The following is a 25,458-nucleotide window of genomic DNA, read 5'->3' as shown; positions in this document are numbered from 1 at the left end:
AAAAAAGACGTTCTTTGAAACCAATGAGAACGAAGACACAACATACCAGAACCTCTGGGACACATTCAAAGCAGTGTGTTGAGGGAAATTTATAGCACTAAATGCCCACAAGAGAAAGCAGGAAAGATCTAAAATTGACACCCTAACATCACAATTAAAAGAACTAGAGAAGCAAGAACAAACACATTCAAAAGCTAGCAGAAGGCAAGAAATAACTAAGATCAGAGCAGAACTGAAGGAGATAGAGACACAAAAAACCCTTCAAAAAATCAATGAATCCGGGAGCTAGTTTTTTGAAAAGATCAACAAAATTGATAGTCCTCTAGCAAGACTAATAAAGAAGAAAAGAGAGAAGAATCAAATAGATGCAATAAAAAATGATAAAGGGGATATCACCACTGATCCCACAGAAATACAAACTATCATCAGAGAATACTATAAATACCTCTATGCAAATAAACTAGAAAATCTAGAAGAAATGGATAAATGTTTCGACACATACACCCTCCCAAGACTAAACCAGGAAGAAGTTGAATCTCTGAATAGACCAATAACAGGCTCTGAAATTGAGGCAATAATTAATAGCTTACCAACCAAAAAAAGTCCAGGACCAGACGGATTCACAGCCGAATTCTACCAGAGGTACAAAGAGGAGCTGGTACCATTCCTTCTGAAACTATTCCAATCAATAGAAAAGAGGGAATCCTCCCTAACACATTTTATGAGGCCAGCATCATCCTGATACCTAAGCCTGGCAGAGACACAACAAAACAAGAGAATTTTAATTTTAGACCAATATCCCTGATGAACATCAATGCAAAAATCCTCAATAAAATACTGGCAAACTGAATCCAGCAACACATCAAAAAGCTTATTCACCATGATCAAGTGGGCTTCATCCCTGGGATGCAAGGCTGGTTCAATATACGCAAATCAATAAATGTAATCCAGCATATAAACAGAACCAAAGACAAAAACCACATGATTATCTCAATAGATGCAGAAAAGGCCTTTGACAAAATTCAACAACCCTTCATGCTAAAAATTCTCAATAAATCAGGTATTGATGGGACGTATCTCAAAATAATAAGAGCTATGTATGACAAACCCACAGCCAATATCATACTGAATGAGCAAAAACTGGAAGTATTCCCTTTGAAAATGCACAAGACAGGGATGCCCTCTCTCACCACTCCTATTCAACATAGTGTTGGAAGTTCTGGCCGGGGCAATCAGGCAGGAGAAAGAAATAAAGGGTATTCAGTTAGGAAAAGAGGAAGTCAAATTGTCCCTGTTTGCAGATGACATGATTGTATATCTAGAAAACCCCATCGTCTCAGCCCAAAATCTCCTTAAGCTGATAAGCAACTTCAGCAAAGTCTCAGGATACAAAATCAATGTGCAAAAATCACGAGCATTCTTATATACCAATAACAGACAGAGAGCCAAATCATGAGTGAACTCCCATTCACAATTGCTACAAAGAGAATAAAATACCTAGGAATACAACTTACAAGGGATGTGAAGGACCTCTTCAAGGAGAGCTACAAACCACTGCTCAAGGAAATAAAAGAGGATACAAACAAATGGAAGAGAATTCCATGCTCATGGATAGGAAGAATCAACATCGTGAAAATGGCCATACTGCCCAAGGTAATTTATAGATTCAATGCCGTCCCCATCAAGCTACCAATGACTTTCTTCACAGAATTGGAAAAAACTACTTTAAAGTTCACATGGAACCTAAAAAGAGCCTGCATTGCCAAGTCAATCCTAAGCCAAATGAACAAAGCTGGAGGCATCACGCTACCTGACTTCAAACTATACTACAAGGCTACAGTAACCAAGACAGCATGGTACTGGTACCAAAACAGAGATACAGACCAATGGAACAGAACAGAGCCCTTAGAAATAATGCCACACATCTACAACTATCTAATCTTTGACAAACCTGACAAAAACAAGAAATGGGGAAAGGATTCCCTATTTAATAAATGGTGCTGGGAAAACTGGCTAGCCATATGTAGAAAGCTGAAATTGGATCCCTTCCTTACACCTTATATAAAAATTAATTCAAGATGGATTAAAGACTTACATGTTAGACCTAAAACCATAAAAACCCTAGAAGAAAACCTAGGCAATACCATTCAGGACATAGTCATGGGCAAGGACTTCATGTCTAAAACACTAAAAGCAATGGCAACAAAAGCCAAAATTGACAAATGGGATCTAATTAAACTAAAGAGCTTCTCCACAGCAAAAGAAACTACCATCAGAGTGAACAGGCAACCTACAGAATGGGACAAAATTTTTGCAACCTACTCATCTGACAAAGGGTTAATATCTAGAATCTTCAAAGAACTCAAATTTACAAGAAAAAAACAAACAACCCCATCAAAAAGTGGGCAAAGGACATGAACAGACACTTCTCAAAAGAAGACGTTTATGCAGCCAAAAGACACATGAAAAAATGCTCATCATCACTGGCCATCAGATAAATGCAAATCAAAACCACAACGAGATACCATCTCACATCAGTTAGAATGGCAATCATTAAAAAGTCAGGAAACAACAGGTGCTGGAGAGGATGTGGAGAAATAGGAACACCTTTACACTGTTGGTGGGACTGTAAACTAGTTCAACCATTGTGGAAGTCAGTGTGGCGATTCCTCAGGGATCTAGAACTAGAAATACCATTTGACCCAGCCATCCCATTACTGGGTATATACCCAAAGGATTATAAATCATGCTGCTATGAAGACACATGCACACATATGTTTATTGCAGCACTATTCACAATAGCAAAGACTTGGACCCAACCCAAATGTCCATCAATGATAGACTGGATTAAGAAAATGTGGCACATATACACCATGGAATACTATGCAGCCATAAAAAATGATGAGTTCATGTCCTTTGTAGGGACATGGATGAAGCTGGAAACCATCATTCTCAGCAAACTATCGCAAGGACAAAAATCCAAACACTGCATGTTCTCACTCATAGGTGGGAATTGAACAATGAGAACACTTGGACACAGGAAGGGGAACATCACACACCGGGGCCTGTCATGGGGTAGGGGGGAGCAGGGAGGGATAGCATTAGGAGATATACCTAATGTAAATGATGAGTTAATGGGTGCAGCACACCAATGTGGCACATGTATACATACGTAACAAACCTGCACGTTGTGCACATGTACCCTAAAACTTAAAGTATGATAAAGTAAATAAGTAAATAAATAAATAAAAAGAAAAAAAGCTCAACAGGACTGATCATTAGGGAAATACAAATCAAAACCACAATGAGATGCCATCTCACACCAGTCAGAATGGTGATTATGAAAAAGTCAAGAAACTACAGGGGCTGGAGAGGCTGTGGAGAAATAGGAACACTTTTACACTCTTGGCGGGAATGTAAATTAGTTCAACCATTGTGAAAGACAGTGTGGCAATTCTTCAAAGATCTAGTAGTTCTGAATAAAACTTCATTATTTCTTCAAGTAGTTTTTCTTCCCTCCTCTCTTTTTTTTCTTTTTTTTTTTTCTTCCGGGGAATCTATGATATGTATATTGGCTGCTTGATTTTGTGCCACAGGTTTCTGTGGCTTTCTCTGTTTTTCTCCAGCCTTTTTTATTCCCCTCCCTGTTCTTTGGATTGAATAATTCTACTTGTTTATCTTGAAATTCACTCATTTTAAAATTATGTTTTCTCATTTCTGCTGTTGATTTATGATATTTATTTTGAAAAGTATTAATTTTGTAAGAAAGCTTTATGACTTTGAGTTATACTTCTATAAATATGATGACTTCTATTCATCTCATTAAAGATCCTTCAAGGAAATTTAAAATTTTATCCATAATGGTTTTACACACCATTTTTGAGATTTATTCCTAGGCTTTTTCATATTAAAGGCCTTCCCTCTGTTTTGCATGATTTGAGTGTAATTTTTTTGCTATTACATTTCAAAGTTGGTTATTTCTATTTGATAGGAATGCTGCTTGTTTTTATAGGTAAATCTATTATTCAATAGCCTTGCTGGATTCTCTTATTAGTTTTACTTATTTTCTGTGTATATTATCTTGGATTTTCTAAATAGATGATCATATTAATAAAGACAGCATTTTAAAAACATTTCTTAATATTTAAGATTTCTCATTTCTTTTATTGTCTCAATGTCCTGGTGCTTTCTTGAGAGGATCCAGTGTAATGTTTGTTAGAATCATTGCTAATGAGTATCCTTGTCTTGTTCATAACTTTGCTGGGGTCTCTAAAGTTTTACTGTTCCATTTGTTAGATGACCTTTATCCTCTCAAGGGGGCTCCTTTCTGTTCCTACTTCACTAAGATATTTTTATAAATTATAAATAAGCATTGAATTTTAGCAAATACTTCTATTCTGAATTTAATGTGTGATGATTTTACTGCTTCTCTCATTTTATTTGATGTTGAGCCATCCTTGGATTAATGGCATGTACCTTAGTCATGATATGCTCTTTTTAAAACATATATGATACTAAATTTGATTTTCTATTTATTATTTTTATTTGTTTTACTTTTTTTTTTTTTTTTTTTGAGACAGAGTCTCTCTTTGTTGCCCAGGCTGGAGTGCAGTGGCACGATCTTGGCTCACTGCAACCTCCACTTCTTGGGTTCAAGCGATTCTCCTGCCTCAGCCTCTGGAGTAGCTGGATTACAGGCTCACACCACCACGCCCGGCTAATTTTTGTATTTTTAGTAGAGACGGATGGGGTTTCACCATGTTGGCCAGGCTGGTCTCGAACTCCCGACCTCAGGTGATGCGCCAATCTTGGCCTCCCGAAGTGCTGAGATTACAGGCGTGAGCCACCATGCCTGGCCTCCTATTATTTTTACATTGTACAAGCTTTGATGTTGTTATGGATTAAACGTTTGTGTCTCCCACAAAATCAAATGTTGAAATCCTCCCCTTACCAATGTGATGGTGTTAGGAGGTGGGGCCTCTGGGAGGTGATTAGGATTAGATGAGGTCATGAGGGCTCCCGTTTCATGGATCTGACTAGTGCCCTTAAAAGAATGCTTAGAGAGCTTGCTTCTCTCTACTCTTTGCCGTGTGCAAATATAAGAAGTTGGTAGTGTGCACCTGGAAGAGAGCCCTCAGCAGGAGCTGACCACGCTGGCACCCGGATCTCTGACTTCCAGGTTCTGGGACTGAGAAATAAATTTCTGCATCACCATTGGCAACCCTTTCGGTACTTTGTTATAGTGAAGTGGCATCATTTGTTTGGGGTAATACCTGAGGTTCATTGTCTTACGCCAGGGAAATTGAGGCTGCAGACACACAAGAAGTGAGTTTAAGAGCGGAGGTTTAATAGGCAAAAGGAAGAGAAAAGAGAATAGATCTCTCTCCTGCAGAGAGAGAGAGGGGCTTCTGAGTGGGTCTTCCGGTTCCATGGTAAAATGGATGGGGTTTTATAAATGAGCTTGAGGAGGCAGTGTCTGATTTACATACGGTCCAAAAGATTGGTCGGACCAGGCATGTCATTTACATAACATGAGAGGAAGCTGGCTGCCCTACCCTAATCTTTTTATTATGCAAATTGTTTCTCTACCTGGCCAGCACCATCTTGCCTGCTTCTTTATTGCACACGTGGTTGACAAAAAGGGAAGATGGAGCCTCCATGTTGAACATGCCTGGCCCCCAGGTAGCCTTTTCCTGTTGGCACAGCTGCTGGCATTCACCCGTGCAAGCTTCCAGCTTGCTTATCCATGTGTGCGGCTGGATTTTACAGGCTGCTCTTTGTTAGGAAAGAAATGATTTGGGAGCTGCTTTTTGTTAAAAGGGAAGGTTTCCCAAGGACTCTCTAGCCTCACTAACTGCCTAAATAATTTCTTTTTATCTCCTGTATCAATTGCAACCCAACTGACTACAACAGATATGTAGCAGTTACATTTTTGATGAGCTTGACATGTTTGCACTACATTTTTTAAACTCATGAATTATTTAGAAATTTATATTCTACCATAGAAGTTTATGTTCTACCATAATTTAATCATTTATTTTTGGTTAATCATTTGTAATTTAATTTAATGTTGATATAAGAACACATTAGTCAAGATAGGCTAGATCATGCTACGGTAGTAAATAATCCCCAAACCTCTGTGGCTTAAAACAATAAGATTCATATCTTACCTACGCTACATAAGTATTAAAGGTATGCAGGGGGACTGCTAATGGTAGCTCTTAGAGGCACAGATTGGTGGAACAACTACATTTCAAATGTTGACAGTTGCCATGTCAGAGGTTAAGGGAGAAAGGAACAGAGAGTTCTGGAGGATTTCCCCATGGGCAACTAAATGCTCCAGGCCAAAAGTGACACATACCCCTTTTGCTTTTCATTCATTGGCCAGAATTCATCACACAGAGCCATGCATAGGAGATGGAGTTAGGACATGTCATCCAACCATGCGGCTGAAAGAGAAATGTGTTGAGTAAACAGCACAGCAGGATATCAATTGATAACCATTTCCTGATTATTTGTTCAGCTTGAGCTATGAGTTTCTGAGTGAGCGATATTATAATCTCCCACCATGGCTATGACTAGTTTTGTCCATTTCTCCTTGCAGCTATGTTTATGTATGTTTGAAGGTGATATAGTTAGGTCCAATTTCTTATTTTGTACATTTGTTCTATATTCTTATCTCTGTCAAAATTGATACAAATATGGATTAAGAGGATATGTCATTTTCCTCTACCTGGCCATCTTTACTAATGGACAGGACTTGACACTGGTAGTTATTTGTAGCTGGCCATCCACGATCTCGTTTTATTCTTTAGCACCATTGTAAGGCCACTGCAGGCTTGTTATTCGTGACTTACTCTTGAGCACATGGAGACTCGGGAAGGCTGTGCAGCTGTGCCCCTGCCACAACTCCAGACCACAAAGAAAGAGCCTCAAAGTCTGGGCTTTGTCTTCTGCCCACCCTTCTCCTAGACAAGGCAGGCCAACACATGGAGGCCAGACAGCTATGAAAGGCACGTCTCCCTAGAGGTTGTTTGGATGGATTTCTTTGGTGAAAATTCTTGTATTAGAAATGACCCATTTGGGTTCTTTCTCTCGCCACCTGAACAAATAGCAAGCCCTGGCGAGCAAGCGAGCTGCCTCTCACTCCCCTGTGATCAGGAGGAGCTGAAGGACTTGCGGTGAGGCGAGTGAAGAGCAGCAGTTGTTTTTTGGAGAGGTTTCCTTAGTTTGTAGACCTCCCTCTTTCTAATTCTTTCTCTGAAACATGTATCCCCTTTTCTGTAGCTCATTCCCTACATCCTTTTCATGCAGCTTTCCATTAGGCAGTCCCTGGGGGTGATGATTTATGTTTACACTTCCTCTTGATTCTTTGGCTCAATTCCCTTCTGGAGTGCCTGTGGAGCCTAATCAACTCTGGTGCTCTCTATGCCCCAGACCCTAGCTTGGGAAGGGGACTTGATTAGGCTCTCAGGGCGACTGTGGTCTGCAAGGGCCACTCTGTGGCAGAGCCCTCTGTCTGCCTATTCTGCAGAGGTGCCCTGTTTTCCATGTAGGAACTCATATCAGAGGTCTTTTCTCTGTTTTCCTGGTTGTTTTTTCTTCCTTCCTTCCTTCCCTTCCTTCTCTCCCTCTCCCTCTCTTTTTCCCTTGTTCCCTCCTTCCCTCACTCTCTTTGTCTCTTTCTTTTCTTTCATTTTATGGGCTAATTGTCCCAAGGGCAGCAAAACAGAAACTGCTGGCTATGAATCTGCTGTGGGGCTCAGGGCAACATGATGGATGGTGTGAGATGCAGTCATCGGCAAGGTTCATTAATAGTTCACTGCTTTGCATCAGCCTGGTTGCCACGATACAGCATCATTCATAATTTAGAATTGCTGGTGTGCCTTCTGTAATGTATTATGACTGTGTTAGGAAGGCCTGGCCCCAAAAGCTCCCTGCATATGTGCTAGTGGCCTCAGAGGTCGGACTCTGGGCGGCTCCTCTGGGCTGGGAGAGTAGAATGTTAACGGAGGCCCTGGGAGTTAGGGGAGGGAGCCCTGCAACTTCCCTCAGCTTACTGTGCCTCTGTTTTGCAAAAAGCTTCCTCCATGAGATGGAACAAAATTCATGGAAATAACATTTTCCCAGAAAGAAACTTGGCTGTGACTGAGATGTCATTTTGATGAAAAACGTCAAAAGATAAATGAATTACAAAAAAATAGCTAACAGAGGAAACCCAATTTTATGTAGTAAAATTTTCAGTTTCTATATTCCCACACCAGGAGGTATAGTTATGATTTAGCATTGTTTTAGACTTGGTAAAAGGACTTTATACTTTCTAACTTTAGAGACCACTGCATCCTACAGACAGTCAGGCAGCTTTCCAGGCACTCTTCCTGGGTGATGTGCCTGCCTAGGGGGCTGCAGTTTTCCCTACTCTCACCTTGTCATTTACTCACTCGTTTCCCTCCCATATATCAAAACTATCTCCCAGAGGCAATCCACCCCTTACCGTAACTTCAAGGCAATGTGCTACCTTTCCTGGTGCTTGCGTTTAGGCATTCTCTCTAGTAGCTAAGGATAGCAAATTTATTTTTTCTTCTCAAAATCCTTTTGGGTGTAACGCAGTGGGAGGGGAATGATCTTGGGTGAGGTGTGAGACTTAGTGTTCCTGAATGTATGCCAAGTAGGTGACTCACTGCTTTTGCTGGTAAGCTTAGAGGCCAGGCCAGGGGCCACTAGTTTTGCTTCATTTAATATCATTTATTAATGAGGCCAACCAGACATTTCCAATTATTGGTCACTTGGCTCTGAGCTATTGGCCATCATTTTTAAAAGGCTGCAAATATTCTTTGCATTTCTCAACAAACTCCACCTAGTTTTCTCATTAGGCATTTGACCTACACCTGAGAAGGTGTAAATGATTAGGAAGTGAAAGTAAAGGAAATGAATATGTGGCTTCCATGTCTGGAGCTTTAGTTTCTCAGTGTCTCAGCACCCCTTTTTGGAGTGGTGAGGAGAAGCAGAAGCCTTTGGGGCCTGGCACAGGGAATGGCCATCCTGGCTGGGAAAGAGAGGCAGAATCAGTGCTTACTGAGCATCCTCCACAAGATAGCAAGGTATCTTAGATATGGAGAGATGTAGTGGGGATCCTGCAGAGAGTAGTGTGGGAGAGGAGTGCCCTCAGGCCTCCCTGATGTCAGAACCATCTGCACAGGCTAAACAGACATCGATTCTTGTACCTTGTTCCTGTATTACAGTCTCAGGGCCTGAGCCATGAGGATTCAGCATCTCCAAGGTGTTCAGCCTGAGTGAGCTCGCAAACAGGCAGGCAAGATAATGGGGGCTTGGAGGGGGAAATCATGACACTGGTATTGGGGCTATTGAGTTTGAGGTGCCAATGGGTTATCAATCTAGAGTCCCTGGAGCTGCCTGCCAGGGGCAAGAGGGAATTAAATCTGCTGGCATGTTTGAAATTTATCACTGATGGTGACATGCATCACCCATGAAGTGACCTTGGTAGGAGAGACAAAGCCATCAGGGGAAAGATGAATCCTTGGGGCAGCTTTCAGTGCCAATGTTAAGTACCTCTCAAAGGGTGACTTCATATTTGGGTGCACAGGAGTCCGGAGGAGCAGATCTGGCTGAGTTGGATGATGACTTATTTAGAACCTGGGGCTGCTCTCAGGCTACTTTCGAGGGAGAGCTCACATTAATTGACCCTCCACTGAGAGCCAGGCCCTTTACACACATTCTGCGACCCTGAGACTCATCAGGGTCTGAGTTTCCCCAGGCCAGCTCTGAGTATGGTTTGGAGCCTGGTGAATACCCAATCTACACCCAAGGCAACCATGTCATTCAGAAGCCCAGAGCCTGATGACTGCTGAGAAGTGAAAGGGAACAGTTATATTTTACAAATGGAACTTGGCTGGGAAGGGGACAGAAACCCTGAGTCTAAGACAACTCCAGAGGGGTAGGGAGAGTCCCATCATCTTTTTGGGTTTCTACCTGGAGGCCAGATCATGTTGAACGCCTCTTTTCCACCTCCTCCTCCACTCTGGGAAACTGAAGCTGGTTCGGCAGCATTTTCCCAATTCTACATCCCCACCCCCCACCACCAAACAACTAGCAGCTGAAACTGTCAGTGAATGAGGACAACACACACCAAAGCCAGGAAGAACATGAGGCAGGACCCATGAGGAGTAAAGACATGAACAGGCTGAGAGACTGAGGAAGGCGACAGGCATGTAGAGGACATGGCCCAGGGGCTTACAGTGGTGGACACGGGGCCACTTGGTGGGCTCCAGGTGTCTGAGGCTACACCCAGGCACTAAGTTTGCAGGTGCAGAGAATAGAACATGGCCGCCTCTTCCAAGTCTCAACCCTGGGGGAGCCTCTCTATGGGCTGCATTACATTGCTTGATCCTGATGCAATAATGTCAACTAATTGTTCTTCTAAAATCCAGGAGTTTGCTGACTTGAGGCTGGGTGCCAGCCCATCTCTTGGAGAGCAAGCTGCCAAGCTGTGCTACAGCGGCTTTACATGGCCACCCCACAGGCTTTTCCAGAATTCTGCTCCAGGAGCTCAGCTCTTTCGACCTTTCCTGGGACTCAAGGCACATCCTCAGCTTCTCTTCTTGAGCCCCCCCACCCAATCCCTGCTCTCTAGCGGCTCTGGGGGCTGCACCAATCTCTCCATGGACTGACCATAGAAACACCTGGTTGGTTAAATTGAGGTTTCCTGGGTGCAGTGGTGTTTCAGAAGCCCTTTCTTTCCCGACCTCAGTGTGGGCCAGAGAGTCTAGAAATTAGGGCCCAAAGCTACTGAAATACCATCTGCAATTCCCATTCCTCTTGTGTGGTCACTACCTGGGACATTTACCTTCAGTTCCTTCCTTTTAAGTAAAGGATTTTAAATTAACATTTAGTGTTAGCTGTAAATATTTTTTTCTCCTTACTTCCTACCAAGGGAGAAAATGCCCATGAGGAAGATGGACTCATCTTGAGGAAGATGCCCATGCTGCAGACGTGGAGACATGTGAGATAGATGAGGCCGGCACACTCCCCACATCCTTGAGAAAGGCGGGAACTCACCAAATCCCAACCCCTTAGCCTTCCGGATCCCGCAGTCGGGCCTGAGGTGCAGAGCTGGCCTTGAGGCAGGGGCTTCGCTAAGAGCTGCAGGACGGCCGAGACCCAGGAGGTGTGTCCTTGCCTGCCACGCACATTATTTTGCTGGTGTTACTGCATTGCCCAGAGGAATGAGAATTAGAAATGTGAATGAGTGCAAATAAACACTGGGGGGAAAAAAGACTTTGGGGAAAATCTTCTCCCAACTCAAAACATCCCCCTGAATCTCTCCATTTCTTTCTCTAAACACAATTCTTTATTATTTTACATTGTGCACACTATTCATGTTTACCATTGAAACATTTTTTAACCTATGAATTTGTTTATTTCACCTTGTGTCTTCTATTCAGTAATAAGACACTTGTAGAAATCATGACACTATTGTTCAGATACTCACATTTCTCAGGTAAATTAACATTCCCATCTTGACCAATAACTCCTTTGTTGCAAACATTAAATCTACAGCCAAAGACAAATGGAAAAGTAGGAATGACCAACAAGGATAGACTAGGAATGAGACACCCATCTATACTTTATCATTATCTTAATGCTGGTACTTTACTTCACACCCCAAAAAGTTACTTGGGAGCAGTCTTTGTTTTCAGCTATTTTCACTTGTCTATTCATAAAAGAATGGATGTATAACTAGCAGATGGACTTTGGGACTTGCTCACATAGCATGGTGGTTTCCTGCTACCGGGAAGCACAGGTGGTTTTGAGCACTGGCCACGCCCCACTGAGCAGCACTTACCCTGTGTGTCCATCTCTACATATGGAAGATGAGAAAAGTAATACCCGCCCCTTGGGTTTGCGGTGAGCATGGATGAGATCATGTACGTACAGCACTTAGCAAGGGTCCTGCCCCCATGAAAACTCCAATGCATGTTGTTTCTCTGGGAACAGGGGGCACACAGCAGAAAGTGCCTTAGCCTCTCTGTCAAACGTTCTTTTCTGGCGATTTCATCAAGGTTGGGAACAGAGAGACAATCTTCACTTTGGAAGGTAATTTCTCCCCTTTTCTCTATGCTTTCTGGCTGATCCAAGGAGTAGACTTCCCCAGGGAAGTCTGACAATCTCAGTGGCTTAGGAAAGTGCTCCTCCTATGTGGGGTTGAGAACCAAGTGGCCGAAACAAGGAGGGTGAGTGGAGTGCACGAGCTCCCCAGGACAGGGTGGAGCTGGAGTGCTGTCTTCCCTTCGACAGTAGCAGCTTTGAAGCACATGGGGGTACTGTTAGTGCAAGTGGCATGGGGCATCTGGTGAAGGGCAGGGTAAGATTTCACCAACTGTCAATGTCAGATGTCCCCAAGTCTCATTTTGATTGAGATAGAAAAGACATCAAAACCTAATCTGTTAAAGCATTGATCTTAATAATAGTCGTATTTTTCTATATCATCCGTATCTGTAAGCATTTTTGTATTCATGTGGGCTAATTTGTGAGACGATCAAAGAATATGGAAAGACCAGGCCACCAAGCATGAAAGTCTGATTCTGTGGTTTAGTATGACACCTCAGAGGTTCTAGCAGTCCTTGGAGGGTCGTCCAATCGCCCAAGTTTGACCTGGGTGGCACTTTAGACCTGGCACGCCTCTTACTCTCAGTATTCTGAGAGTAAGCTCAGAATACTCTCAGCTTTTGCAGCCATCTGACTCTCTGACCTCAGAGCCAAGGGGCTGGAGACAGAGCTCGGTGAGGTGTTGGGGGAGAGTCATTTCCACTGCCCTCATTACTTAAAGGATGCAGGTTGAAAATTCCCTGTTGGAAATTCATTAGCCTGGGAAATAAATAACGTGGAAGGCACAGAGGTGGCATAGAGGAAAGTTGCTCACCAGTACCCAACCCCCACACCGGCCATACCAAACAGGTATGTGGGAACCCAGGTGCGGGGCACGATTTGACAAGTGGGGGTGCTCTCCGGCCAGTGCTCGCCAGGCAGCAACAGGAGCCTTTGGTGGAGAAGCAGTGCCAGCAGGATGGCTGGCCCACAGTGCAGACCGGCTTCCTGGGAAACAAGGCAAGTCCTGGCTCCACCACATCTTTGGCGAGTCTCTAACCTTCTTTCTGTTTCCGACTGCTCATGCTTTTAGCACAGGGTTTGACACATAATCGTAAGAGCAAATACTGGAACATTATTGATATTATTAGTCTCTCAGCTCCTGAAGCCATCTCCAGCAATCTTTCTCTGTCCCTGCACATGGAGTAAGGGTCTGGGTGGGAGAGGCAGGCACAGTTCTATCTGGCTTTCCCTGAATACCTTAAAGAAACTCCAGCAGGGGTCAGGTCTGCGATGCTACTGTAATTGCCGAAGTTCCTCTGTCTCTTTGAACTTCCCTCCAGGACATTCCCTCCGCAAGCCTTTCTCTCCCCTTTCTCACCATCTGATTTGCTTTCATACCTACACCTGCCGTGCTTCTGGACGTCTGCGGCAACCCTGCTGTGAAGGTCTCAGGTACAGAACTTAGTCTTACGCGGAAGAAAACACAGGGCTTCCCAAAGGTCTTACTGCAGGTTTAAACTGTAATGGTGTTAGAAGTATAAATAATACACACTTAGAAAAGGCGACATTGTAAAGGATAATAATTTAAACATTTAAGATACTAATATCTTTGCTATGGACATTCAAGATAACCGCAGTCTTGTGCTAGTGGTTCTAGTCCATTTTCAAACTGCAAACACGGAGGAGCAGCCACAGGAAGGTTGCCTTTGAAGATCCTCCAAAGAACATCCTGCGACGGAAGGTCTGATGGAGACTGCCAGTGAACAACAAGGCCTCTGCCATGCTGTGGGTCTGGATGAACATCTGGACACGGTCTCACATGCAGCCTAAAAGCTGAAATGTAATACTCAAATTTGCAAAGCTGAAGTAATGGGGAATATTTAAATAAACTTCCAAATGATGAGTTCTCTAAGTTGCGGCATTTATATTTCTGATTTGGGACACACTAGATAGCTCAGTACCAAGTTATGTATCCAACCCAAAAGGTCAGAAGAAGAATACAGAATAACACAAAGAAGTAAAAAAAAAAAATAAAGATAAAAACCTTTATAAACTAGAAAGCAAATAATAGGGAAAAATACTACTCTGAAAATCCTAATAAAATAGATTGAATAATAGGCAAATGTCTTCAATAAAAATATGTGGGAATATAACCACAGATACCTATGTCTTAAGATAACACTTTAATATTTTAGGCCGGGCACGGTGGCTCACACCTGTAATACCAGCACTTTGGGAGGCCGAGGCGGGTGGATCACGAGGTCAGGAGATCGAGACCATCCTGGCTAACACAGTGAAACCTCGTCTCTACTAAAAATACAAAAAAATTAGCCACGCGTGGTGGTGGGCACCCGTAGTCCCAGCTACTCTGGAGGCTGAGGAAGGAGAATGGCGTGAACCTGGGAGGCGGAGCTTACAGGTGGGCACCTGTAGTCCCAGCTACTCGGGAGGCTGAGGCAGGAGAATGGCATGAACCCGGGAGGCGGAGCTTGCAGTGAGCCAAGATCGCACCACTGCACTCTAGCCTGGGCGGCAGAGCGAGACTCCATCTCAAAAATAATAATAATAATATTTTAATTTTTAAAAATGCCCCTTATTCAAAACAATGTAGACTCTGAGAACCAATCATTTGTGTGCACTGTTTGTACCAAGTGCTTTTATGCCAAATCTAACTTGGGCAATGTAGTTTCAGACTGTTTTCTCCATGAAATGTAATGTATTATTTCCTCATTCAATACTGTGCTTAAGACTCTGTGTAGGGGAATTCTGGGCAGATAAAGGTAGTGCAGTCTACAGCCTGGCACTTCCTCAGTCATGCCCTATTGCCTCCCCTACAAACAAACAAAAGAAGTGCAGATGAGAACTAGGCCAGGACAAACCTGGACTCCAAAGAATGACATGACAGCTGCAGGAGGAGCCCCTCACAGGTGGGAAAAGAGAGGAACGAGAACGGCCTTGCCAGGCAGAGCTGGGATCAGGTCACCCAAACAAGCAATGGCCTCTGGACCCTGGAGGGTTTTTTTTCCCCATACTCATTGGTGGGTGAGGGGCTGCGCAGGGCTAGGCCTGTAAACTCTCCAAAGTGACAGGTTGTAGCTCCCTCCCAGGACCAGGCCCCATGCCACATCGGCCCTGAGAAGAAGCTGTTGGGGAGAGTCTATGCAGCGCAGACCAGTTGCTACTGGGAAGAGAGGGCCCAGAGTGGGCGGGGGGACAGAGCGGAGGTCTCAGGAAGGAAGGGCGCACTTAGGAACCAGTGAAAACCACAGCGGAGGGGCCTCCAGTGCTGCGAAGCTGGAAGAGCTTCCTACCCTGACGTCAGGGAAACAACCCCTGCAAAGGAGTGACAGAAAAGGACTGTGCATCAATCCAACACCAAATGTGGCCAGTGAAAAAGAATAACGGGCAGGCTTGTGGCCTTTGAGACTGTCAAAGTTTGCCAGAAAGATATGCTCACCAATGGGTGGAAACCATAATCCAGTGTTTCAAAATGAACTCACATAAATTCAGAAAATAATAGAAGACATGAAAGAACAATAAAAATCAGAATTAGAAAACTCAGAAATGAGTTAGCATTCGGGAAGAAATTAGCGAAAAAATAAAACATGGTTTCAGAAGGGATGACTCAGAAGTACAGTAAGGGAACAAATGCCACAGATATGGCAAGGCAAGGGGTCACCTTACTGACTCGGCTAATCGACCCAGGTCAGCAGAACAAGGAGGCTGTTGCCACCCAGCCAGGCAGGGAAGAGTATGTTGGTGCTCAGGGGATCATCCCTCTTTGGTGCTTGGTGCCCAGTTTGAATGACAAAGAGGCAAAACTGTAGCCAGGACCCGAGGAGGGTTTGAAACCAGGACTTTGGGCCCCTCAGCTTCAGGGTCTGGCTGACCCCGCCAGGGCTGCTGGCCAAGGGTGAAGGGATCTCGAAAGCGTGCAGGAGGGGTGGGTGATGAGTCTCACTTTGGCCTTGAAACCAGCTGCAGGGAGGCCTGTAACTCCTTTCACTTTGCTCTTCCCTTGCAAGAGAAGTAAGACCTCACAAGCTTACTCTAGAAGCCAGTGTCCAAGGGTAGACAGTGATGGGTAATGCAATCTCCTAGGATCCCCTCTGGACACCCACATGCCCATGGCTGGCCCTGTCCCTCAAAGGCAAAAACCCCCAGCATGCAGGGAGTTGCCTCATTTAAGGTTAAGTCCTTGCCCAGGGGATGGCTATGGCAATGGCTTGCTGGTGTGGGATCCAAACACCCCTGGCTTAGCTTGGGATAAAGGAAGGGCTACCCAAGTTCCAGGGCTCAGTTGCAACTGCAGCTTCTCTCTGCCTGGACCTGCCTTCCTCCGTGACCTGTATAACCTGTGATCACTGCCCTAAAATGACCTCATGTGACTCTGTCTCAGAGTTTAGAGAACCCAAGCTAAGGTAGCAGCAGGCTGCTTGGCTGGGGTGGGCGCCCTTTGAGCCTTAGCATGTTGTTGTTTAGAGCTTGATGATCCCTGATGGTGTCAGATAAAGGAGGCTTGAGGAGGGTGAGAGACCCATTTGCCCAGGTCTCCCAGCCCCATAGTGACTGGGCCAGGACCAGAAGCCAGGCTTTGGCATTCTCTGTGTGATTTCCAGTCCAGCACACGCAATTCTGGAAGGAGTGCCCTTTTTGGCCAGCACTCTTTCCTGCAATATGTTCCTCTCAACGCATCTGGAGGCTTTTGCCTGACACCCTGGAAATTGTTTTCTTGAGGAATATTTCAATTCTGGTATCCTCTGATCTTTACGTTTTCTTCTCATGAGCATTTTCCTATGCCTAATCTTTTCTAAATGAGCTACAATTTGCTTTCTGGAAATTCCCTGTTGACTTTTTTTAAAAGAAAGAACTCACAACCAGATATGCAACATGATTCTTTCTGCTGTTGGGAAATCAGAACTTCACGCAAGAATTCCGCTAAATGGTTTGAGTTTATTGTTGCAATGATGGAAGCAGTTTATCTCCATGGGGGAAGCGTGCTGGCTTTCACCGTGTTAAGAATAAATATGCACTAATTAATTCTGTACAAGACACAACATCATTTGAAGTCTGCTACTTTTTTAAAGCTCCATATTCACACTGTAATAGTTTCCTTTTTGGAAATTATTTGTTAGTTGTTTTCTGCTTATATGAGGAAAACAAAACAAAACAGAACCAGCAAGAAGTGGATTCTTATTTCAGTTGATTAGAAAAACACTGTATGCTGTATCAAAACAATCCATTTTCTGTTTCATGCAAAAAAGCAAAATAAGGAATATTCTCAAAATGACTTTGCAGGATGTGCTTTATTTTAAGTCAGCCCTGAACCCAAACTACACAGGATCAATTTTTGACATATTCTAGTCCATTCAATGATTCTTCTCAGAAACTGTATCTTAATATGGAATGAAAACTACATTTCAATCATAAATTTTTCATGCTACATTGTTATTTAATGAAGAGGTTGTATTACCAATAATAATAATTTAAGAAAAGGCCATTTTTATTTCCCCAAGCTCAATATACATATTTCTTTCATAATTATGAACTTAAAAAACCCGTCTCAGATGTAAAAATGTGAATTGGAATATGTAAACTCTTTGATATACCTGAAAAACAGGAAGGAAAATGTCACATACTGGAAAAACCATTGCCTTAAATCATGGAAGTGGGAAAAAGCACGTTAAGGGAAGGGGAAGGCAGAAGAGCGGTCCTGACCTCAGTTATTAAAGAGTTACAAAGTATTCTAGGTCCCACTGGGTTGGTCTTTTTACTCTTCTGCCTCATGTCTGTTTGCACAGGAGACCGCAGCCCTCCAGAATGGTTCCCCTCATTGAAGCTGGTCACTGCTGGACCATAACAAAGCAGGTGTACACATCATTTGTTTTGCTCCTTTTTTTTTTTTTCCTGAGAAGTCACTGGTGTTTAATGGAAAGGTATCCTATTAGTCCTTGGTTAAGATAAGGCAGTAAGAGTATCACTAATACTATGTTTTTGCTTAGAATGAGGCTGATCCTTCCACTGGCGTCTTCACGGGCAATTAGTTCCCTCTCTTTTGCTCCTAGAAACACAGGTAGGAGCTGTCTGCCCCCTATTGCTGTTGCATATTCTGAGTGTGTTGAAGGCTCATCTAGTCTCATCACAGCAGCTTCCCCAGTGGGGATGGAGCGCTGTATATTGCATTGTAGCATCTCTCCAGGAAGAGCACGGGCCCCACAGAGGAAAACACAGGCATCTTTCTTTCTGACTCCTCTTCTGTTTCTCTTAGGGACGGGGCCCATAAATGATTCCTTCACATGATCAATCAGAATGCAAGACACTGTTGACTAAAACATAAAGCAAATAGCCCTGATTTCAGAGAAATGGAGTTACAAATAACATTTTCAACAGTGCCTTAACTTGCAAGGTAGCTTTTACTGCAGAAGGATATCAGCTCCTTTTGTCTACCTCTCAGAAGAGAAACAAACCATTTCCATCAAACTAGAAATGCTTAGCTCTTATGAGAATATTGTGCTTTTAAAAAAAATTCAAATGTTAACATTATTTGCAGTCTGTGTTCTAAGATTTCAGTTTGTTTTTTCTCTAGTCCATTTGATCATTGTCTCTGGTGAGCGATATAGGAATATTAATTTGGCATAGAGATCTTCTTCTAGCTCCAGTTCTCCTGTCTCTCGAACTAAAAAAATATCTGTGCACAACTTCAAAATTCGATCCACATTTGGAAGCTCTTCAAACATGATGGAGTGAGAAATCCCACTGAAGAATTCACGGACAAATTTCCCAATCACAAGGACAACTGAAGCATATAATCCCATAATACTGAAAAAAACAGTAAGTAGAAATTGCATACAGCAGTTAAATATAGTTAATAAAGAAAAGCATGTCTAAAAGAAAAAAATATTACTTTCCCTCAAATTCTGTAGAAGAAATAAGCAAATCAAATCTTACATTTTTTCCCTTTGGTTAAAAAGTTGACTTTTTATTATAGAGTTATTATAAATAGAAAATAGAATTATGTATTACAGAACTGTTAGACTTGAAAAATGAAAGTCCTTTACAATCTCACATTCTGGAAATAATCAATGCTAACTGTTTCATGTATGAACTTTAGGTGGTTTTATTGCATATATTAAATGCATAAACCATGTAATGTATTTGGTAGAAATGTAATTATATATGATTTTCTGTGGCAGGTTCCTTTCCTTTTAGCAATACTGTCTCTCAGATTAATTTTTATAAAATTCTGGGTGAAAATCATTTCTTATGAGGCTAACTTTGAGAAATATAATATTTTACATTTGTGTCTTGTGGGGATGTGCGTGTCCTAGGATTTAAGCGTCAGAACATGATGCGTTGTTTCAGAAGTTCAAAAGCAGGATGTCTAATAGATCCATCTGCTAAGGATTAGAAGGAAATCTAAGCAGAAAAGTGATATTTCTGTGCCAATTTATACATGTAAACATGGGATTGGATTAAACTGTGCCATAACAGGAAGACGTGGAGTAAAGAAGCCATATACCTGGGCTGTGTGAGTCACACTGGGAGTTTTGATCTCTTTGGGACTCTGGTGCCTCATTTTTTGAAATAAAATGCACACAAGGATGTGTGCATTTTAATACTGCAGCTCTAAAATTAGCGAATTCTAAGAAGATAAAAGGCTTCCCACTCTCAACTTTATATGATACAGAAGTAGACTCTTGTAACTGTGAATTGTTCAATGAGTCCTTACCCATAGCCAGCCAGGAACCCCAGACTTGGGGGACTGACTTTGTCATTGAAGACCACCAGTTCCAGGGCCTGAGAGTTCGGATTGTATATTCTGTTTCCAGTCAGGTTGAGAACCCACCACTCACTGTTATATTTAGTTGTATTGTCTCTGGACAAAATGATGGTAATATCCATGAAATTATTTTCTAGAAGGGTAGAAATGCAAAATTAAGTTGACATGAGAATTTTAGGATTTCATGCACAGCAACAGTTTTCAGATGGCAAAATCTGGTTACTAACTATAGCATAAGGTTCTAGGATGAAAAGGATGCATGGACATACTAGAAGCGTGAATGGGCAAGGAAGAGAGGGCCCTGGGTATGTAAGTGATTTTTCCTTTTCAGTGAGAGAGGTCAGCCGCTGTTGCTACATGGGCATGGCAGCAAAACCACAGGGCAAAAGTGGAGGATCCACCACCTAAGCAGCTGAGCTGATAATCCCAAATGACTCTGCAGACATTTAAAAACCCAAATTGCTGACTTGTGATCGAATCAACCAGTCCATTCATATTACCAGCATTTGTTGCATGTCTCATAGGAGGAAGGCACTCAATTAGGTGCTAAAGGGTTCCAAAATTGCATATAACATTGTTCCTTATCTCCATGGGAAAAGACTGTGTACACAAGCACAATTTATGGGCACATGACAGCCACCATGGGACCAGCATTGACAAGGTCTGTTGGCTTAGAGAGACCACTTCTGGATAGTATGCTCCATGGGTGCTTCACAGAGGAGATAACTTCTGAGCTGAGATTCGCCAAGTGAGAACTTCAATAGGTGAAGGTGGGTGAGGAGGGAAGCTCATTTCAGGAAGAGTGATGGGACACAGCTCAGCAAATCTCTGAGAACCATAATATCGGGTCAGTGATTACTTTTATTGGAGTTTAGGGTGAATGCAAAAGAGTTGTAAAAGATAGGGTAAAAAGCTTGTAGTGACATTGTATAGGTCTTTCTAAGAAGATTCCACTCCTGCCAATGACACTGGTGCTTCCCCTGAGAAACATGGTGGTGAACTATAAACTAAACTGTGTGAAGGTGAGAGCAACATCAGCATCATTTCATACTAAATTCCTAGATCACAGGTGTCCAATGTTTTGGGTTCCCTGGGCCACATTGGAAGAAGAAGAATTGTCTTGGGTCACCCAGGAAATATACTAACACCAAGGATAGCTTATGAGCTAAAAAGATCATACAAAAATCTCATAATGTTTTAAGAAAGTTTACAGATTTGTGTTGGGCCACATTCAACACTGTCCTGGGCCACATGCAGCCCATGGGCTGCGGGTTGGAAAAGCTTGTCCTAGACGGTAGGAATCCAAGAATGGTACTTGACAAAAAATGTCTATGGCATGGAAGGATGGATCAATGAAGAAGAGTAAGGCACAGCATGATCCTATTAGAGCCAAAGTCCTTATCAAGGAAGAAGGTGAACCACCCAGAACACACAGGAACAGGAAGAATGTTGGTTCTGAAGTCGGGAGACAGCTGTAAGGAGGAAACACAGGAGCTTGCAGCACAGAGTCACCTCGGGAAGAGCTTGTGGAGGGACAGAATTATTTCATGGGAAATTACTGATTGTTGAGCAATCTGCATGTCCGGATGAAACATTTCTACAACTATCCCTGACTGAAAGGGAAATAGCAAACTTCTTAATGTGTCTTGCAAATACCTTGCAAGAGATACTTATTTACTGCTGAGGAAGAAAGGTGTGTGATGTGGAGCCCGGCCTTTTGCCCATCCCCAGGGCCCTCCATTGGGCCTCTACTAGGCCAATCTCTGTGTGGCTTTCCAACTCTTCACTTATGTCTGCATCTTTCTAGCTAAACACAGCAGCACGGAGCTCAGGCTCCAGCGCCTGGCCTATTGCCTAGTGAGTAGTGGCCCATGTTGGAGAATGAATGAATGTGTGCCAGATAACTGCACTGGTTTTCCACGTTGTCCAGATCTATACATCTGCTTCTGGTTCAAGCCATGAAGTCAAGCAATTCTTGATAATTAATGGAATCCAGAAACATGAATTTATACCATCCAAGTTATATTGCGAAAATTCAATCACTAAAGTGCCTCTAGTGATACTACTAATCCTTGGGCTGAATCAAGTACATTTCATGCTATATTTTTACTGTTCTTATTGTGAGGGGCAGACATATTTAACAATGTATGAGGCAGTTTCCTGTCAGTAATCTGGCTGCTAATAGAAACAAGTCTATAATCTGATGAATCAGTACTATAAGAAATTTGGTGTGAATATAAGTCAATCAAGTTCCATATCGATGAAAAAGAGAAAATGAAGAATGTGGGTCCCAGCTGAGTGAGTGACTCCTTTGGGCTAGTGAAGGCTGTCAGGGGTTTCATACATAGTCTGTCACACAGGAAGAGATAACTACAAAGTGGTTTGATGAAGGCCCAAAACACAAACTGTTGAAATTGAATAAAACTAGGATTGAAAACAATTCTGAAACAAATTTTTCTCATTCTTACCAGATAAAAGTTGCTTTATAGGTTTTGAGTTAGAATCACTAGGTGCTTTCACATAATATGGATAAATCTTTTCTATGGTCCTGTACATTAAGAAAAAAAGATATAATTACGTTTTAGTTGTTTTACCCACCTAAAATTGATTTTTTGTTGTTATTGTTGACCTTGTATCACCAAATAATAGTGAAAGTTTCATATATCTGTACAATGTGTAGACATCATAATTTACGGGTTCCTATTACAGTCAAAACTCTCTCATGTGGAGCAAATTCACTGAGCTTTATCTGGATCTGCATGTAAGTCTGTACAACAAGCTGGGTGATGGCTTACAAACAGCCACAGGCCTTTTCCCAATTCTGCAGCTTGTTTCTGAAGCCAAGGGGCACTGTTTCTTGCCAGGATCCTCCAATTCTTACCCATACCATTGAGCACGCTTCAAATTTTAATTTTTAGATTTTCAAACATATCTATAATCAGGCTGATATGGTTTGGTTGTGTCCCCACCCAAATCTCATCTTGAATTTTAGCTCCCGTAATCCCCACATGTCATGGGAGGGGCTGGTGGCAGATAATTGGATGATGGGGGCAGGTTTTCCTCCATCATCATGCTGTTCTTGTGATAGTGAATAAGTCTCATGAAATCTGATGGCTTTATAAAGGGCAGTTCCCCTGCACGTGCTCCCTTGCCCACCGCCATGTAAGATGTGCCTTTACTCCTCCTTCGCCTTCCGCCATGATTGTGAGGCCTCCCCAGCCATGTGGAACTGTGAGTCAATTCAACCTCTTTCCTTTATAAATTACCCAGTCTCAGGTATGTCTTTATTAGCGGTATGAGAATGGACTAATACACAAGTAGACTTCATGAATTGATCTAGAGGGGAGTGAGAGGTGAAGAGAGATGGTGGCCTGGACCTCAAGTGACCTCTGCCTCCCACAAGCCCAGTGCCTTCAATACATTCTTGAGTAGATATGCCTTATCATCTGGGAGGTGATAGGAGAGGATCTGACAGTCTCCAAGGGCCCTTCAACTTTAGTGAGTCGCAAAACATATCTCAGTCTGGGAACACTTCTAAGGCCTGCACCCTGGTGATCCATATATTCCATGCATTACAAAGGGGCCAGCGCAGTCTGGAGGACAAAACTGGGGGCATCACTGGTGGAAGCCTGAACTATTTTGTTTAGCAGTTTTAGATCCATATCATTTTTTTCTTGCTAGTTCATATATTAGAATCTAAACATCTCAGCTTGCATCTGTTGGAAGTGGAGTACTTAAGTGGCAGGATAGTATTTTGAGATATATAATATGTTTTTTCCCAAATTTCCTTTTACCCCTTGTCCTCCTCAACCGTGTATACTCTACCCCCATTCAGAGACCCAGGGGCAGGAACGATAGCAGAAAAGGGTCTCACAGGGTCTTTGCCTGGCTTTTGGTGATTATGGTCAGATAAGAGCAAGGTTTGTCATCTAGAGATGAGATCAATACTTTTTGGGCCAGGTGGACAGAGAGTGGGAGGAGAATGTGCTTGACACTAGAGGCTCCCTAAGAAGGAACCTTGAGCCCCACCTCTTTCCACTGAGGGTGAACGAGTGAAGTGGGTACCCACGATCGGGTGGCAGACATGAATGACAAGAGGCCTGGATCATTTTAGTGCAGTCCCATGTCCCATTCCTGAATAGGGCCCTTGGAGGCACCAATAGCCCAGTACCCCCGGGGGCAGGGCAGGGAGAATGGGGTACCACTGGGCACATACTATGTTGGGCCATGTGAACCCAGGTGGACCTGCCAGAGCTCCCACACCTCCAAATCGCATGAGAATCAGCATGATGATTTCTAGTGTGCCCCAAAATGGGTCCCAATAGCTGAGGGAAACAGCCACTCTGCAGACTGAAGACAGACCTGGAAGAAGAATGTCTGTCTCAATGGAAGCCCAGTGGGCCAGCACTTTCCATGCACTGATGAGCTCCCTGGAGCCTGGCACCATACAAACCCTCATTCATTTGTTTTTTATTATTTATTTATTTATTTTTGAAACGGAGTCTCGCTCTGTTGCCCAGGCTGGAGTGCAGTGCCGTGATCTAGACTCACTGCAACCTCTGCCTCAAGAATTCAAGTGATTCTCATGCCTCAGGCTCCCAAGTAGTAGCTGGGATTACAGATGTGCACCACCACGCTTAGCTAATCTTTGTATTTTTAGTAGAGACAGGGTTTCACCATGTTGGTCAGGCTGGTCTTGAACTCCCGACCTCAGGGGATCCACCTGTCTCAGCCTCCCAACGTGCTGGGATTACAGGCATGAGCCACCATGCCTGGCCCAAACCCTCATTTGGAACATACACATAACCCTGGGGACAGTGGACAGAAAACTCCATAGCTGAGATTAAGTTTCTTTAATCTTGCAAAATGGGGCCTCCAAATAGAAATTAACTTTGTGTTACCAAAGAATGAAGTTGCATTCCTCATACACATGAATCTGTAGATGGACATTTTGTACCAGCTGCATATACCTAACAAAGCTCTATTAGTAGGAAAAAATACACTTACACTGGTGTTTTTGAACTTTCTGTGCTGTTGCCCGCTATCATTTTAGCGATATTCTTTCGAGTAATATTTTTAAGAGGAAAAGAAAGCTTATCTGTTGCTATTTCCGATTTTGCACCCAGACTTAAGTTTCTGTGAAGAAAAAAAAAAAGCTTAATGTCAGTGATTATTCAGAAGTCTGGAAAAGAGATTTACAACATATTTAACTCTTAATTTGATTAATGTCACCACGTTTTCATTGGTTCCACAATTGTCAATCCTGACCCTTTCAGTCTACTTCACATCAATGCTCAGCTTCTTAGACAATCGAGTTAATAGAACCCAAGGAGGCCACAAACACCTTTAAAACAGAGTCGAAGGTGAGAAAAAGGAGGAACCTGCTGACCAAAAGAGAACCCATCTTGATGTTTTAATATGAGGTTCCAAAATATTCTTATATCAACCCAATGATGTTAGTCTCCATGGCAATAAACAAACTCCATGTGTTAAAAAGAATATTCAGTCAGAAATTGAATTTTAATTGTTCTGTTTTTTTGTTTGTTTTTGTTGTTGTTGTTTTTAGTAGC

The 25,458-nt window shown here is 42.8% G+C and overlaps 1 protein-coding gene across 2 annotated transcripts in view; it reads right to left on the bottom strand.

Annotated features, from left to right (window-relative positions):
* Positions 1-17,350: 17,350 nt before the first annotated feature.
* The window catches only part of PIEZO2 (piezo type mechanosensitive ion channel component 2), a 479,685-nt gene continuing 471,577 nt past the window's right edge, over positions 17,351-25,458 (bottom strand). The window contains exons 52-55 of one of the 2 annotated variants that reach the window (XM_055368035.2): positions 24,896-25,024; positions 22,357-22,436; positions 19,838-20,021; positions 17,351-18,927 (exon numbers count right to left, since the gene is read on the bottom strand). In XM_055368035.2, the coding sequence (XP_055224010.1) occupies positions 18,675-18,927; positions 19,838-20,021; positions 22,357-22,436; positions 24,896-25,024 (646 nt within the window). In that variant the 3' untranslated portion in view covers positions 17,351-18,674. The remainder of the gene's footprint in view (positions 18,928-19,837; positions 20,022-22,356; positions 22,437-24,895; positions 25,025-25,458) is intronic. The other variant, XM_031003780.3, reaches the window with a different exon arrangement.

The sequence above is a fragment of the Gorilla gorilla genome, chromosome 17, assembly GCF_029281585.2.
Source record: "Gorilla gorilla gorilla isolate KB3781 chromosome 17, NHGRI_mGorGor1-v2.1_pri, whole genome shotgun sequence".
NCBI classification, from domain to species: Eukaryota; Metazoa; Chordata; class Mammalia; order Primates; family Hominidae; genus Gorilla; species Gorilla gorilla.
Note: the sequence above shows the minus strand (reverse complement) of the source record. Positions and strands in the feature narration are given on the sequence as shown.